General features: G+C 34.3%; 1 protein-coding gene across 2 annotated transcripts; it reads right to left on the minus strand.

The window, feature by feature from the left end:
- Positions 1–986: 986 nt before the first annotated feature.
- LOC109011075 (putative hydrolase C777.06c) lies at positions 987–13917 on the minus strand. Of its 2 annotated transcripts, XR_001999301.2 has the most exons (11): positions 13606–13917; positions 11953–12088; positions 6991–7118; positions 5827–5974; positions 5629–5734; positions 4806–4864; positions 4334–4369; positions 4138–4247; positions 3876–3937; positions 2679–2870; positions 1102–1836 (listed from the first exon to the last, which is right to left on the minus strand). XR_001999301.2 is itself a non-coding variant. In XM_018992125.2 (10 exons), the coding sequence occupies exons 1-9, from the start codon at positions 13794–13796 to the stop codon at positions 3880–3882; spliced, it is 972 nt and encodes a 323-aa protein (XP_018847670.2). In that variant the 5' UTR covers positions 13797–13916; the 3' UTR covers positions 987–1836; positions 3876–3879. The 2 variants fall into 2 exon arrangements, 1 of the variants encoding a protein (XP_018847670.2); XM_018992125.2 differs by lacking the exon at positions 2679–2870 and having other exon boundaries at positions 987–1836; positions 13606–13916.
- Positions 13918–18121: the final 4204 nt, after the last annotated feature.

Raw genomic sequence — 18121 nt, forward strand, 5'->3', positions numbered from 1 at the left:
AATCATGAAGTAAAATAAAGAATTATAAAAAAATATTTTTATAATTCTTTATTTTTTTATAAAAAATATTTTTTATAAAAAAATATTTTTTATTTTACTTTGTAATTAAGAAAATATATTTTTTTAGTTTCTGATTAAAAAATTATTTTCTTAATAATATTTTAAATTTATTATTTTTTAAAAATATTAAAAAATATTAAAAAATCTATATAAAAAATTATTTAAATAAAAAATATATAAAATAATCCTACAGCCCCCAGCGAGAGCCCCCAGCGGGGGCTGTAGCATAAAGTCTTGTTCTTTTTTTAATGATTTGATCTTCTTCTCTCTTTCTTTTTGTGTGAAATGACGTAATTAATATTTGAAGGTCTTCTCATTGTATATATATCAGAGCATTCCCATCTTTTTAATTCGTTGTTATTTAAGGTAAGCTAACGACATGACTTGTTTTTTCAATTGATAACTTTTTTTTTTTTTAATGAAATTCATTTCAATAAAATGGGCCTATTCTTCATGAATTCAGAATTTGATATCAAGTCTGCGCATCTAAAGGTTTGACCATTTAATACGATCGATATTTTATGGCAAGTCGTACCGTGGGAAACTGAAATCTTGAAAATTGAAGTTAGGGAAAACAGGACTACTCACGAAGGGGGTTGGTTTATATATATATTTTTTCCCATTTAGTTATGTGTAGTAAGAAAGAAACGTTAAGGTTACGTTTAAGTAACGGGGTGATCTTAAATATTTTATGAATAATAATAAAAAAAATATTAAATAATATAAACACTGTACACCTTTTTAAAAAAATAGTAAAATTTATTATTAAAAAATTAATTTTTTTATATAGATCCTACTTTTACTTATTTTTTTTTAAAGGAATGCAGCATACTTATGCATTTCATGACTGTAAATATTATTTTCTTTTTAAGTAATTAGAAATTTAATCCCAAGTTAACTAAAAATAAAAAAACAAAGACCGGAGATGCCAAATAGTAACTGGTATATATGGTTTCACCGCTGTTATATATAGAACAAATATGTAATCAAATCATATCTTTATTAAGATAATTGAAAAGCAGCTGTCTTTTTCAGCAATTCTCTTTCCAAACTTCACAACACCCCAGTTGTTCGCTACTCATCCATCATGAGACTTGAGGCAATATTATATCATAAACTAGTTAATTGACACTTCATCATGCATGACCTAAAGCTGTAGTTCTTTTGGATGATAAGCAAATGCATCCAACATATTTTCCCCCAAGTGCAAATCAAGTGCATCAAAGTAGTAGTAGTAGTAGTAGTAGTAGTAAGGGGCCTAAGGGCATATTTTGGTGACAGATTACATCTAGTAGCAACCTGCCCCAAGGCACCCCAACAAGAAGTATACAAAATCTGAGGTATGAAACAAACCATCTCAACTCATGGATTTTGTACTTGACAAATTAATCATAATAATAACCATCTCAACATTCTTGCTATGCTTGCACACTGATATTCACTTCTCTTGCAATCTGAAAACTTCCTCTTATTTTGAACTTTGACAAATCCAAGAAAGATTTGTTTGGAAATACACTATAAACTAATATGTTCTTCAAGCATACAAATTCAAATCACTTCTACCCCACGGCTGTTAATATAAAAACCACTTCCCCCACAACCCTGTAAAAGTTGATCTAAATCTTCATGAAGTTGTTGACAATAGAAATAGTCGAACACTACTATCATTTTTTTTATTAGTCTGACACTAATATCATTGCGCCATAGTTTCTGAAAACCCAACAAGGGATGGAAACTGTGCATAGATATCTTCACGTTAATTCAGTGCTCATCAACCTACATACATAACATTAAAAAGATATTAAATTCAGACTTTAGTTTAATTTTTTACTATTCTACTAGAAAATTACAGATATGAAACAATTTTTTTTTTTTTTTTAAAGCTACCAACTTGTGCATGGGTTTCAAATGTATTTGGTGCAGTTCAAAGTTTCAAATAGATTTCAGAGTAAATAACAATGTATCTCTTGGTGGTTAGGCATAATACTATCCTCTCCTTGACTTTAAAAAGGTTGGAGTACACCTCGGAAGAACTTTTTAGAAAAAGGATTAGTGCAAGTAGAGTGTCAGACAGATTGGTTAGTTAGAAAAATAGATTGGTTGGTGAGATATACCAACGCAATCCAAATTGAGGAAGTCATATGTAAATTTTTAAAAATCAGGAAAGTATCATTAATTGCAGAGGTGAATTGCAATACCCTAGCTTTTGCACTAGTGAAGGCTGTTAAATATCATACCAGTTATTAAATCGACTTGTATTACTCTCTGCAGTGGTTAAATTTCATTATCTTTATAAGAATCAAGCTGGGAGGGGGGATTTATGGTTCATGGGTCCTACCTATGAGGAGAGAATGATTAAAGAGTACTGCTGCACCGTGAAAAGTTTTTGGGTTACCTACACTGTGCATCCTCCAACATCAACATTGATCTTTGTTTCTGGTCATCTCTCTCAAACCAATTTAGCAATGACTCTAAATTTCAATGTTTCAATTGTCAACTATTTAAGGAATATGTGCATAAAAGAAAATGCATGTGCCATTCATGTGACATATTAAAGGACAGCAACAAAAGATTAAAAAAAAAACAATGAAAAAAAAAAAGAATCTACCACTTCTTACCACCTGACTCTTCAGTATCACCACTGAGCTCATTTTTCCCACTCAGCTCTTCATAACTACATTTTTTTCTGCCACCGGGTGTCTGAGAACAGCATCCCGACTAATCCTGGGGGTGCACAGGCCCTCAACAAGGAGCTTCCCGCAAGTGTACTTTGGATAATTCAAGGAAAAAATCCTCCAGTCCCATGGCCCCTAAGAATTGTTTGCACTCAAGAGGATTAGAACCTTAGACCTGGAGGGAGCATACCACCAAGACCAAGGCCTCTACCACTTCATAACTAAACCTATTGTAAGCACCAAACCTCAACTTCCTTATTTGTATTTTAGCTGTTCTATTTCTTTTAAAGTTTTTTGGCGGATGGATAGTATTCGGGATATGATTTTCTTGCTGTAAGGTTTATGCGATGGTTATTGGCAATTTAAATGCTATTGGGGAGACGGGAAAGGAAATCTAGATATAGATGAAGAAAAGGAATATTTGATGAGAAGATTAAGGGTCTATGGTTTCTTTGAGGTCTTGAGAAGCATGACTTATGTGGGGTTATGGTTTTGTTAGTTTGCTGCGAATTTGTGGTGGTGATGCTGGTTGAGCTTGGTTATGGGCATAAAATCATAGAACCAAGGAGGTAGATGAGTAATCATTTGGTGGACAGTGCAAAAGTTAATGAAGTTTTACGGTCAATAATCCTAAAACCAATCAGACTTTTTTTATTGGCACTGGGTGTCCGAGGACAAAGTCCCAACTAATCCCAAGGGTGCACAAACACTCGGCAATTTCTAGGGGCTATTGAATAACCCAAGGTGCACTTGCGGCAATTAGACACGAATGAAACCAAAACTACAGTCAGAATGTAGTTAGTTCTCATGTTTACTTCCTATATACTTTGGCTATGTCTTTTTCTCTTATGAATAAAACTTTTCTATTACCTATCAAAAAGTCAGAATGTAGTTAGACCAATTTTCCAATTACACCTTACTTGAATGGGGAGTGAATTTACAGGGGCAAACTGATATTATCTTAATAGGGCTGATGCGGTCAAAATCTTGTTCATGTGGCTATAACTCAGAGCCACATCATTGAAGTTTTCCAGCATAAATATTTTAAAACTAAACATATCATTTTCAACGACTGCATATTATAAAGATACTAAACTAAATGAGGAAAAAGAAAGTTGAGTTTTAAGGGAATTTCCTCACCGTATCATAGGTCTATAGGGATTCTCAAACCATCATGCGCAAGCATCACAGGTATTCCTTCCCTGAATACATTCAATGGGACAACAGAACATGAGTATCTTACTTTAATGTTAAAACCATAACCTATGGCCATGGTAAAACAAGAGAATCGTGTCAATTGTTTTTTTTTTTATTGTAAACAAAATTTTATTGATCATGAGAATAGGCATTTGGACCAGTGAGATTGTGATTCATTCTTAAGAAAGGGGTGATAGGTTTGTACCTTTTGGACCACTCCATCAGAACTTCATTGTCCTTGTGGTGATCAAACTCATGAGTCATTCCAATTAACAGGGCTTGCTTAGGACATATCCTCTTCAAAGCTTCAAGTGTCTGCAAAATTAGTTAATTTGACATGAGCAGGATGTAACCTTTAAGGAGAATGCATAAATATTAAACTTATCAGGAGATGAACAGACCTGTGGCAAGCAAAAGTGGACATTATGGGATCCTTTCTGTGCACAGAAAAAAGCAAATCAGAATATAACAAGATTAATTAGTGGGAATCAGAACAAAATTAATAAAAAGCAAAATAAAAACAGAAATGGAAAAACATGTATGAGCAGATATAAAAACATGTAGCATAAGGGAATAGATTGAAGAGAGTTTATTCTAGTACACAACATATCACGTCATTACATGACACTACAAGTGGCAATAAATGCTCTCAGACCATGTATATCATCTTACATATAAATACATATATCATCATATCATTGATGCATGATATATGTCAAGAAAAACTCCTACTATCTAATAATGATCATCCTATCATTGATGCCAGCTATCTTGTCATTACATCCAATGCCCCTCAAAACTCAATGTTAGTGATGTGTATTCATGGAAGAGTTGTCTTTACCTATTACATGTATTAAAAAGGAATTTGCTGACCTTATACAATGTATCCAATATAAGAATATCCAACTGTCCAGCACCATTTTTTGAAATAACTGTGAAATCAAAATTCACCATTACATAGAGATTAGAAGACACAATAACATATATAGTAATTCTTGTTATATTAAAAATTCTTAAAAGATAACACACAAACCTTCAAAAAATGTTTATGGATAAAAAATCTCAAGAATATAATTTAAAGTGACCCAAAATACGACTATTATCCAAACTCTAGCATCTGCTATGATTTCCAGTTTGGTTTAGAATATACTATTTCATTTTGGCAGGAAAATACAACAGAGGCCTGAAAAGAGAACTGTTCATTCATTCTTTTCCTACTAGATTTTGGGACTCATGGATGGGTGTTCTGTACATCCTTGCGTTTACTTATCCAGTTAGGGTCAAAATAATCCAAAACAACTAATGTAATCGTTTAAAAAACAAAGAACTAAAACAATAGTATCAAACAAAGAACATGAATTAAGGTGCAGAAAGCAAGCTACCTATCCTGACAGGACACACAAACCATAGATACCATCGAACCATGTTAAGCCAAATGGGAGAATATAAGCTAAATTCTAAATTAAGCTCTATATACCTAAAGTTCAATATTGGTTCTAATTTTGTCCCTACTTAAAAGAAAGAAACGATCAAGTAACTGAAGAAGTATTGAAATAGGCACAAAAGGGATTACAATACACATGCGTGCACACTCACACACGGATACAGGCACAGATGCATTCGTATATATATGTAAACAAGCACATAAAAGCGCATGTATGTATCTGAGTGTGTGTGTGTGTGTGTATGCCCTCACCATATTCTGTCTTCGGAGGAATGCGTGAAACATCAGATATATAAGCTACTCTACACTTGTCACCAAAGAGGAAACCCAAACATATGTAATCTTCTCCATGCATCACCTACAATGAGAACATTGGCGTTACATACTAAGACGTTCACAAGAAACAGTAGACACATATATTATAATTAAGGAACATCTGGGGTTACTAACCGGCAAAGGAACAACTTCCAGGCCTGATGCAGAAAAAGGTTTTTCACAGTCGTTCTCTATTATCTTCCAGTCAAGCTGTGATACCCGCCTCACTTCTTGACCTTCTTTAAGTTTCTTCTGAACCAAGTATGGAAATTTCTCCGAAATGCTTTTATAAATAATATAACACAAATGTCAGGTAATGGAGTATTTATATTGGAGCATGAAATGTCAAGCATGATGCATATTAGTATATCCTAAACCATTTTACATGAACTCACCTCCTGATTTGAATTGGGAGGTGTCACACTCTACACCCCCACAATCTACTAGTTTGAAAGAATTGTTGTGTTCTCCTGCCATCTAAATTGGATGTCAAGTCTAACAGAAGTGAATGCATGTGATGTGCTTTTGACTCTATAACCCTCTTAACAGCTGAGAAGCATGCAAAATGACCTAAATGCCTCCTCAAATACCAAAGTTTGGATAATTAGAAAAGACATCTATTGATATTGAGAAAGGGCAACGCCTTAGTACACAAGGAGTATAAAAGAGATACACCTAACTATGAAAAGCAAAAAGATCCATAAAGATGTGAAGACTATAATTTGGAATACAAGTGTGAGCAGCTATCCAATGATAAAAAGTTAAAGAAAAAAAAAAAGCCTAAAGATTCACCAGTCTTCTCACAATCTTCAGAGCTGTGGTTATTCTTTTTCTCCACATGCACCTAATGAAACCATTTTCCACAAAGTTTCACTTTGAGCAAAAAAGCTGGAATTCTAATGGTTGGAGAATTGGGAGCCGTTACGAGCAGCCATCCAAGCATAGAATTGTTTATGGATTTCAAATCTGTAGGTCCTCATGGTCTTCAAAAATTCAGGCATTGAATCTTGCCAAATCCACCACGTTACGCACATTGGTACCATCATATCAGGATTATAGGGAGGATTCTTTGCTCATTCAATCTTATTTAACATTCATCTATAATTGAAAAAACATATCACCGGACTCCATATTTTTTTTTTTTTTTTGTTAAATGGAAAGATGGCAAACTCCACAGTCTATAGATTTATATGATTGGGTTTGGATCTAATAGTAATTCCATCACATGTGAAACTAGATAAGGCCTCATCCCTCTTGAAAGCTCAGTGTACAAAAAAGGGGAAAACAAGATATAAGCACCTTTCCATTGCATGCTGAGTTAGGTATATGGGAGTGGGATCAATATCATTTGTAGGACTATGGGGTTGCACAGCACGTATGTCATCCAAACCAAGAACTGCATCAGCATGTTCATGAGTCAAAATAATCTGCAATTGACACAGTATTAAGTTCTATATCTCAGTAAAAGCAGGGTTTCAGTTATCAAGCAAATTGAGATTCAGTATTAAATTACCAAAAAGCACACAACATTAAATGCAAATCCATAAGAAATAAATGAAAATGCTCAAATACAAGAGTCAATAAGATTCATCAACGTCCAAAGCTCAATCCACTCACCTTTTACTTTGATGGACTGTAGATTTTCATACATTCTGGTGAATCAAGCACAAGGAATCAAAATGAAAAGAAAAATAAAGGACATAAATTTCAATGAACGATCAATGTGATGGACCACAGATTTTGGGTGTGCATAGAAGAACTTTTTTTTTTTTTTATGATAAGTAATCAAAGATATATTAATAAAGATAGGCAATGCCCAAGTACACAAGATGGTATACAAGAGAAAAGACCTATCTAGGTCGAAGTAAGAGAAACTAGAAAGTCATGAAAAGTCAGGCCATTAAAATCTAAAGCAATGGCCCATAGAAATAAAGTACGAAAAAAAAACGTTCTAAGTTCCTCTGAAGACCGCTCTTTGTTTTCGAAAGTCCAATCATTGCGCTCTTGCCATATACACCACATAATACAGATCGGGATCATATTCCACACCGCCTTGATTTGTTGTGCTCCTCTCGGAAGTGTCTAGCTGGCCAATAGATCTACCACTATTGCAGGCATAACAATGGCTAACTCTATCCTGCTAATACTTCAACCCATAAGACTCTAGTAGTCGCACAGTGTAGCAAACGGTGATCCACTGTCTCGCCAGCTCTCTTGCACATGCAACACTAGTCTAGAATGACTAAACGGCGCTTCCTCAGATTGTCAATAGTCAGAATCTTCCCTAATGCTGCTGTCCAAGTAAAGGAGATCGCTTTCGGAGGCGCCTTATTTCTCCAGATTCTCCTCCATGGGAACGGGGTGTTGGCAACTTGGGAAAGGGACTTATAAAAGGATTAAACTGAGAAAATGCCCTTACCCGTAGGCGTCCACCACAGCCTATCGACTTGCTGTCCATTCAGCTTCATGGAATAAAGTAAGCTGAAAAATGCCTCAAAGGTGTCCACTTCCCAGTCTTGTGCCGCTCTACTAAATGTGACGTTCCACTGAACTTGGTCCCCTGTTAGAAGCATAAGGTCCTCTATTGAAACTTCCTGGTTACATGCCAATTGAAAAATAGCTAGAAATGTATCTTTTAGGGCCTCATTCCCACACCATATGTCCTTCCAAAATTTAATGCGAGAACCCCTCCCCAACACCAATTTAAAGAGGCTACTAAAATCCCCCCACCCCTTCCTAATGTGTTTCCAAACTCCCACACCTCTAGGCCCGTAGACATCTTCAGTACACCATCCCCCCCACATGCTTCCATATTTACAGTCAATCACCAGCTTCCAAAGGCTTCTGTCTTGTTATTATACCTCCATAACCACTTCCCAAGCAGGGCCCGATTGAAAATTCTCAGGTTTTTGATACCCAAACCACCAGATGAGATTGGTGTACACACCTTATCCCAGCTGACCAGGTGAAATTTGAATTCATCCCCTAGCCCACCCCATAAGAAATCACGGTACAATTTATCAATCTGAGCCGCTACCCTGGCGGACAATTGAAACAAAGATAAAAAGTATGTAGGTAGGTTAGAAAGGGTACTCTTGATAAGAGTCAAACGGCCACCTTTCGTCAAGTACAATCTTTTCCACCCTGCCAATTTCTGTCCTATCTTCTCTATGACTGAATCCCGTATGGATGAGGCCCTTGCTGCAGCCCCCAACGACAATCCTAGATAGGTAATCGGAAGAGAGGCTACCTTGCACCCAAGAATACTAGCTAGCTGCCTAGTATTACTCACGTTCCCCACTGGCACTAACTTTGACTTGTCAAAGTTCACTTTCAAGCCTGATGCTGCTTGAAAGCATAGTAACAAAGCCCTCAACTGGTTTTGATCCGCCTCACAGAAAATGAGTGTATCATCTGCAAAAAGTAAATGAGACAAAGTAATAATACCCCTACTGGGATCACCAATCGTAAATCCGGTCACAAACCTGTGCATAACCGCCACCGATGTCATCCTACTCAAGGCCTCCATAATAATAACAAAGAGAAGTGGGGACAAAGGATCTCCTTGCCTTAGACCTCGAGAGCTACGGAAGAAGCCGGTAGGGCAACCATTAATCAATATTGAGTATCTGGCTGTGGATATGCACCAACTAATCCAATTACGCCACCTAGGCCCGAAGCTACGCCTCCCCAACAAATACAGGAGGAAGTCCCAATTGACGTGGTCATATGCCTTTTCCATATCTAACTTACAAATAATACATGTGGAGCCAGTCTTTAATCTGCTATCCAAGCCTCATTCGCTATAAGGACTGAATCCAAAATTTGTCGCCCCTTAACAAATGCATTTTGTGGTTTCGAAATAATCTTGCTCAAAACCGCTCCCAGTCTGTTAGCAAGGACCTTGGATATAATTTTATACACCCCATTCACAAGGCTAATGGGTCGAAAATCCTTTACCTCCACCGCTCCCGTCTTCTTTGGAATCAACGCTATAAAAGTAGCATTAAGGCTTTTCTCAAACTTTCCAACCAAGAATACTTCCTGAAACACATTCATAATATCCACTTTCACCACCTCCCAGTAAGATTGGAAGAAACCCATCGAGAAACCATCTGGACCAGGAGCTTTGTCTTTACTCATACGTTTGACTACATCATACACTTCCCTCTCCTCAAAATTCCTCTCCAACCAAGAGGCTTCCTGAGGCGTAATAGTGCAAAAAACAAGACCATCCAGCTTTGGCCTCCATCCCACACGCTCTGTTAACAGTTGATCATAGAAGTCCACCCCATGGTCATGAATCACAGCATAGAAGAACTTCTCCCAGGCCCATTTATTACTCTAGAGATAGGGAGAGATGGAGATGGAGAGAACTCACGTAAATCGTCAAGGTCTTACAGCTTTCCCATTATAATAGAAACCCTGTGAAACTTTGCCAACAAGTATGATCATTGAAACTATTAAGCCTACATAATATTAAAATAAACAATTGATTTTTTTTTTAAACACATAATGGGTTGATAGGAAATGAGCAAATCAGGGTTTCCAGCACACATGACGAGTCAAGTGTAGTGTGCTTTCAGCTTCATTCAAACTACAATAGATATATTGATACAGATATGGTTTGAAAGATATATATATATATATATATATATTGAACAATGTACTATTTTATGTTTTTACCCAATCAACCTTCTCATGGCCTTATAAAAGAACTAGACACCAAGTCTACCATTCTTAATCAACCTCAAACACTAACAAAACATCACATTTAACAATGGGTATGATAAATTAAACATAAATCAACAGACTCCAACACCTAGGGGTGAACAGAGCAAGGCAATAATAATTGCCAAATTATCATTTTGATAAGTAATAATTGCCAAATTATCAACACCCAAACCAACCAAGCCCTTTTTATGAGTCCTTATGTATGAGTCAAATTAAGCCTACAAAGTCTTAAAGCTAATGAATAGGATTCGGGTACATGATCCTCTATCAACATTTTGCTGTGTGAAGGGCCATATCCTTTGTTAATAAATTCAATTTTTTTATTTTTTATTTTTATAACTGAGGGTGTCCGGGCCAGCTTGCGCGCACCTTGACTAATCCCACAGGGCCCTAAAGTTATCGACAAGGTAAACCTTCAGTGGCCCTAAGGGGACTCGAACTGGTGACCATTGGGGAGCAAACCCAAGGCCGGACCAGCTGAGCTATCCCTCAGGGTTTCGATCTTTTTTATCCATTCACCCTTCTCTTGTTCTTGGGGTTTGAACATAAATCATGAACGTTAATGGCTGTCTATGCCAATGATCCTTGTACAAATGGTGTCTCCTCTCCCAATTGGTAAGGGACGGGTCACACAATCTCATGTCAGAACAATTCGAGGGAAAACCTAGGAACTAACTTTTTCAGAATGATCCTGGGGAAAATATATAGTTAGAATTTAATAAATTATGGGGACACAAATCTAAAACTTAAAATACAATAAACTGAGACCAAAATAAAAGAAACAAACCATAAACTATGAAATAGTTATTCAAATGAGTCTTATTCGCACCTATCTTTATGAGATATAAACCTTAGCCTTGTCAACTAAAGCAAATAATATAATAGTGAAAAATATAAAATCCTGGCATAGGCAACAAAAGCACGATTATATATAGTCAACATAAGCATACAACACGAAATCAAAATAACTCAAAACACAGATCTGACTAGGTACTGAACCATCATAATCTGCATTTATATTATTAGATCTATATACACTAAATATGTCCAGCTGATTCTTATTTCATTGGTGCTGCTTCAGCCAGGCTTCTGGATAATCAAAAAGTCAAAGGAAAGTCACACAGTGAACGAAGGTGATGCTAGACACAACAGCAAAAGTTCATTTGCCATGTTGGCATGAGTTGATTTTATGTAAGGATCATTTTTCAACATTATGTGTTATGCATACAGTACCACAAAATAAAGAAATGCAAGCAAAAAATATTTTTAAATTTCCTAGCCCCCAGTGATTTGGGGAAGGAAGGAGTTGGCCAAAATACAATGTATGAGTTTTTAGGGGAAAAGAAAAAGAAAACATATAGTTCTCATGGTTGACTGAACACATTTATCAGGTGAATGAAGTTGTTGTATACTTTTACGAGGCATCCAAACAAGTTCCTAACATGTCATTTTACAATAGATCACATGCGCTATATATCATAGGTAATCACAAACATGAGAACAAATAAATGGGTAAAGAATGCTCACAGAATCCACTCTAGGAATCTTATGGAGGGTAAACCACCGAAGTACTTGCTCCCGAAAAGTCTTCCCAACATCAATCAATATATAGCTGTGATTACCCTCTCTTTCACAATAATCAATTAGAAGGGATGTGTTGCACCTGTAGATCGATAAACCATAAAAATCCAACACAGCTACACAGGTCATGGACAGAAAACAAGGGCATAAAAAAATTACACCCACATAATTTTAAACGTTCAACTCAATTCCTTTTACATGTTCCAAGTCCATCTTTTTGCTATTAACAAGATAGATTTGCCTTAGCCAAAGTACAAATGTAGTGGCATTGTGGTTGGTGAAGTGAACATATATATACCCCTTTTGGGCTCCATGCACGGTGGACGTAGGTCTTCAAGGTTGAAACACTTTACGCATCTATTGTGCCTATTATCATCATAGAATTCTTATTTACTGATAAAAAAAAATCTCTTGTCTTGTCACTCAATATTCTTTCAAATATTTTATTTATGTTTTAACTCATCATCAGAGCCGCTTTATTATGGCTTCTAACAAATTCTTTTACTTCTGTTCATTCTATTCAGAGATGGCCTTAGAATCATGGATTCTGTTGCCTATAAAACCACCAAATATACCACCTTCACGCCTCTGGTCCACATTCCACATGCATTACATATGCCTCCTTGTATCAGTGCCTTGAAGTTGTTTTCTCCATTAGCAATATCTTCACTTATAAGAAAACAAGTTGTTTTCTTCATTCTTATTTATTAAAAAAATAAAAAAATCGTTTTCTCCATTAATGCACTAGTTACTTACACCTTCTGGTTCTGCCCCTGCCAGCAGCGGACCTCAATTCGTAGTTTGGTCAGTTTAGTTTGGGACTTCCCTATCTTTCTGGCCTAAATCAACCAATCTAATTCACATTATACGATTTGGCCACTTTTTTTATAAATCAAAGTTCCCACCTCGAGTTTTTGTGGATGTTAAAGTACTAAAAGGCCTTTGTATAATATCAACCACAACTGTACTACGATGCTTCACCAAAACAATTTTAGTGAACTTATAACTGTGGTAGAAGATATCGGCTCAATTTTAGTGCACTTATAACTATGGTAGAATATATCTTCTATAGAAACCCATTTGCTCGTACCATATATGTAATTTTTATTATAAGTAGTTGTACCGTATAATTAAGATGATGACAATAAAAAGACATAGCTCCTTTGGACCTTGTGCACGGTGGATGTAGGTCACCTGAAATCTTTGTCTTCCCTCTTTCTTTCTACCACAATAGTCTTCCACTTCTTTTAATTTTTTTTAACATTTTAATACATCCAATACATTTCTCGATGACCCAAAACAAGGCTACTTCCTAAAATCTAAAGTCATCCGTTTTTGAGGAATTTAGCTTTCTCAGTCTCCCAACTAACGCAAATAGGGAGGGGGAGAGAGAGAGAGAGAGAGAGAGAGAGAGAAGCAGAATTCCAAATTCCTTTTCCTTTCCTAAACTTACTCTGCAACCAAACAAAGCATATAAAGTAACCAATCAGCTACAAAACATGCCCCAAAGTGGAATGCCAGATCTACCGTCAACTATTTCCCAAAGACATACAGAATCGACGTCAAATACTCGAACAAAACAATTAAGAACCTAGTCACCTGTAATTAGGATTCTGCATTGGTGGGACCGACAATGCCTGGAAGCAGATGTTGCAGGGGGGATCGGACGGCTGGATCAGGCACCTTGCGTTGGGAACGGCGCTGGAGCACCCAGTCCCGAGGAAGATAAGAGCAGACGATGAGCCGAGATCAGGAGAGTTGCCGTTTCCTGCGAGGATAGGGTTCGCCATTGCCGTAGAACACGTGAGAGAAGGGTCTGGTTGGTGGCCGTACCGGGCTGGGCGTTGGGTGTATGAAGAAGTGCTTGTGAAAGGAGAACAGTGGCGTAGAGTGAACGAGGGGAGGAAGGTTCCTCGGGGTTATTTATAGTGGAGTTCATCGCCCGCAGAAGCCAACGGTTTCTGCGCTTGGACATTTGTACACGTGGCTTTCATTTACTGCTCTGGTTCTTTCCCCCATTTTACTATTTTTCTTCCATAAATTTTTATTGGGATACGAGGCAGTAACTACTAAGAAATCACGGCATATTTACTTGAAATTCTTCTGAATCAATTCAACGTAGGCGTATATTATAATTTCAAAATTTCTACGTCCAGTTATTTTTATATTTTATTTTATTTTATTTTATTAATATAATTAATTGTATTATTTTTTTAATATAAAATAATTATTTTTATCAATCATATTAATAGAATGTATAAAAAATATATAAAATTAATTATATATATCATAATTCTTATAATTTATTACAAGATATTGGGAGACAAATATTTTAATTAAAAAAATGAAAATACAATCTATACTTTTAATTTTATTGATAATATATCAATGGAAAATTTTAAATTTAAATTAAAAAAATAAAATACTGATAAAATGGGATTACGTATAATATTACATATATGTGTACCACTACTCATAAAAAAAAATTAATGATTTACATTATAAAAACAAAATTAAAGTATTAAAGATAATTGAGTCAATGATGACTAAAATTATTAGTTTTTTTTTAATTAAAAAATACGTTATTACAGAAAATCACACGTCTCTAATATGTTTAAAGAGGACAAGACAATTAAATAAACTGTTTTAAAAAAAAAATCTCCCAATTTAGTATAAAAGGATATCTTTATTCTATTTTAAATTAAAAAACAAACAAGTCTAAATTTTCCATTTTGTAAATGATGGACAGTTTATAGTGAGAAAGTTATTACTCCTTAAGCTGCACACAAATGTAGCAAATTCCAAGAGCCAGCAAAAGCTGATCACGAATTGAAATCCAAGCCAGATGAGAATAGTCTAGCAAAAGTTCACGTGTAGAATTAATTAGTACCGCTACTTTCTTAAACAATATTTTATTTTTACTATCTATTATATTGTTATTTTAATTACTGTTGAATATTTTATCATAGATTATTATTATGCTCATAATACTGATTATCGTGATTTGTATGAATTGAAATGTAAAGAATACAATTTAAGACTTGAACTAGAGATATTAATGAATAACATAAAAGATTTTAAAAGACAACAACAAGAGATGAGATTATATATTAATGATGAGTAAATATTATATATATCAAAGTAGACAATCAGCAATAGAATATCTAGAAGCTGATTGCACCTTTTTAAGAAACGAGATTAAAAGTGTAAGAAATCATTTAACTATTCTTATTTTATAAAAAAAAAAAAAGAGTAAAAAATCACTGATACAGATTTTTACAAAGATAACCGATAACTAAAGAAGAAGAAGTATATTAAGAAGTTTGTGTTGGTAAGCCATGAAAAACCGATGGTCAGCCCATATATGCAGAAGGCTTTAAGGGTGCTCTCGGTGGTGTTCCCTCAAATTCTTAATCTACTTAATCCTCATTGGGTATAGGAATATTTGTTTAAAAACCTGTTTCAATGAAATCTTTATTCAAAACTAAGGAACCTACTAATATTATTCCCACAGAACCTAATAACATCAATCAAGAAGATTATAGTATAATAGATATAGAAAGAAACTTATAAGACTGGACAATTCTTAATGTTCCAAATCATCAAATATACAAACAGTCTACTTTTTCTAAAATATCATTTCTTACGAATTATACGATTAAAACAGTAGAAAAAACTATTAGTTTAAATAATGATTATGAATCATTACACTTATTAACAAAGGAAACAACTAATCGTCACAAAGAACAGAAATTCTCTTTCATACATATTGGATAAGTACAAGTGGCTATAAAACCACTTACTAGAAGTGGATTAAACACCTCAGTATTACTCTGTTTAAGAGATGGAAGGCACTATAATTTTCATGATTCTTTACTTGGAATGGTAGAATCAAGTCTGTTTGAAGGACCAGTATATTTTAATTGTTATCCCAATTATTCCCTTTCATTATTTGATACCAATATTTTACATTTTTTAATATTAAATATTAAAACAAATGGTTATCATATGATGAAAGGATCACATCCTTTAACAGTAGTTTATAGGATACACTATAAATTAATGAAAACAACATTAGAGCCACAAGCTCTTATTACCAGTCCAAAATGATATACATTACTATTGCAATCTAGTACACAAAACTCTAGTATACAAATTCCTAAACAAATCAATTGGAATCAAATTACACTTCCAAACGAATGGCAATTAGAGAATATTATCCTATTACTTAAGATAGAAAATAATTCTAAAGATGATCTTGAATATATAGAACAAAAAACAGACGGAACAGTTCAAATAGCTTTTCAACCCTTTAGAAGATCATTCTCACATTATTCCTCTCCAGCACCCTCTAGTTATCAGACACCCAGATCTGCATTTACATCAATCTCTCGGAATAAATCTCAAAATTTTGATACTAGATCCCATAATCTTGACACACAGATTCGGGGAATTATTTCTGGAAATATTATAGATACACCAGTATATACTATTAGCCATCCTAATAAAGCATCCACCTCTCGTAATTTTGAAAAAGAACCTGAACCTTCTTCCCCAACGTACTCACAAGTAGTTGGAGATGATGCCCAAATATATACCCTGAATAAAGAAGATTTTAAAATCAACAAGGAATACCTTAAATAAGATTATATGAAAGAGGAAAATAGTCACAAAAGAATGATATTCTTCTCAACTTTTACAAAATTAGAAAGAGATTATATTCAAAAAAAATATTATGAGGATTTAGAAAAAATACAGACTAATATACCGTTTTTTACATGGTTTGAGATATATAAATTCAATCGATTATTTACTATAAACAGAACCACTAACCAATGGATTAAAAGAGAAAATAACCAAATTGTTTATGAAGAATACCCCCCTTTTGAAGTTATCAAATTCAATCAAAGAAACACTCAAATTTTAGCATCACCAATAAAAAAACATAATATTACAAATATTGATAAAAATCTTGATAATATAATTCAACAAAACAATTATACCAATTTATATTTAAAAATTATGGGCAAAGAATTAGAAAGAATTGATGCCCAAATATCTCCTATAAAACCTACTATTAAAGAAGAAAAAGAAACTCCTTTGTTTGTTCCCCACGAGATTCCATCTCATTTAAAAACTATTTTTTCTAAAAGTAAAATTGATTTATTAGAACAAATCTCTAGTAAATTAGAAAAATTAACTATTAGTAATTCTACTTCTACCTCAAAACAACCTCATATTAATGTATTAAGTAAGACAGATTCACATGTATTATCTGATTCTGAAATTAGTAATATTGAAAATCAATTTAAAAATCTAGACTTACAAATAAATAAGATTAGAGGAGATCATGTTAATAGCTTTTCAGCTAGAGATTCTAAACATCATGTTTCTATTAGTCGAAACTGGTATCCTAGGCCCACTCCGCCGGATATGCAATTCGAAGAAAGAGAACATATAGTAAGATCTGCTTTCGCACCAGATGTATTATATGAATGGAATATAGATGGATTATCTGAATATGAAATATTAAATCATTTCCAGGAGATGATTATGGTTGCCAATGTTTATAAAAGTAATAGAAAGACTGATCATCAAGTAGCACACATTATTATCACTGGGTTGATTGACCAATTAAAAGGCTGGTGGGATCACTATCTTTCATACGAACAAAGGTCACAAATATTAAATGCTTATAAATATCATTAAAACATGCAAATCATTAAAACTGAAAATGATTTACCTATAGAAGATGCTGTAAACACATTAATATATACATTAACTAAACACTTTGTGGGTGATCCTGTTCAGTTCAAAGAAAGAACTAGTGATTTGTTGATTAATTTAAAATAGTCCCAATTATCTGATTTTCGTTGGTATAAAGATGTATTTCTAACTAAAGTTATGATCAGAAATGATTGCCAACAGCCATACTGGAAGGAAAAGTTCATAGCCGGACTTCCATATTACTTCGTCCAAAAGGTACGAGAATCATTATTAAGATCAGATGGTACTATTGATTTTCATAATCTTACAGATGATGATATAATAGGTAAAATTAATAGAACTGCATTAACTATGTGCAATGATTTAAGATTAAAAAAGCAAATGGAGA

This window comes from Juglans regia, chromosome 3, assembly GCF_001411555.2.
Source record: "Juglans regia cultivar Chandler chromosome 3, Walnut 2.0, whole genome shotgun sequence".
NCBI classification, from domain to species: domain Eukaryota; kingdom Viridiplantae; phylum Streptophyta; class Magnoliopsida; order Fagales; family Juglandaceae; genus Juglans; species Juglans regia.

What these genes read in the sequence shown, in the direction of transcription:
- LOC109011075 (XM_018992125.2), bottom strand. Translation starts at nt 13,796, where the DNA reads ATGGCGAACCCTATCCTCGCAGGAAACGGCAACTCTCCTGATCTCGGC. An exon ending in ACTCAGCATGCAATGGAAAG is followed by an intron (nt 5,975 to 6,990) that starts GTGCTTATATCT and finishes TATTTATAAAAG; the next exon opens with CATTTCGGAGAAATTTCCAT. An exon ending in TCCTCCGAAGACAGAATATG is followed by an intron (nt 4,865 to 5,628) that starts GTGAGGGCATAC and finishes TTGATTTCACAG; the next exon opens with TTATTTCAAAAAATGGTGCT.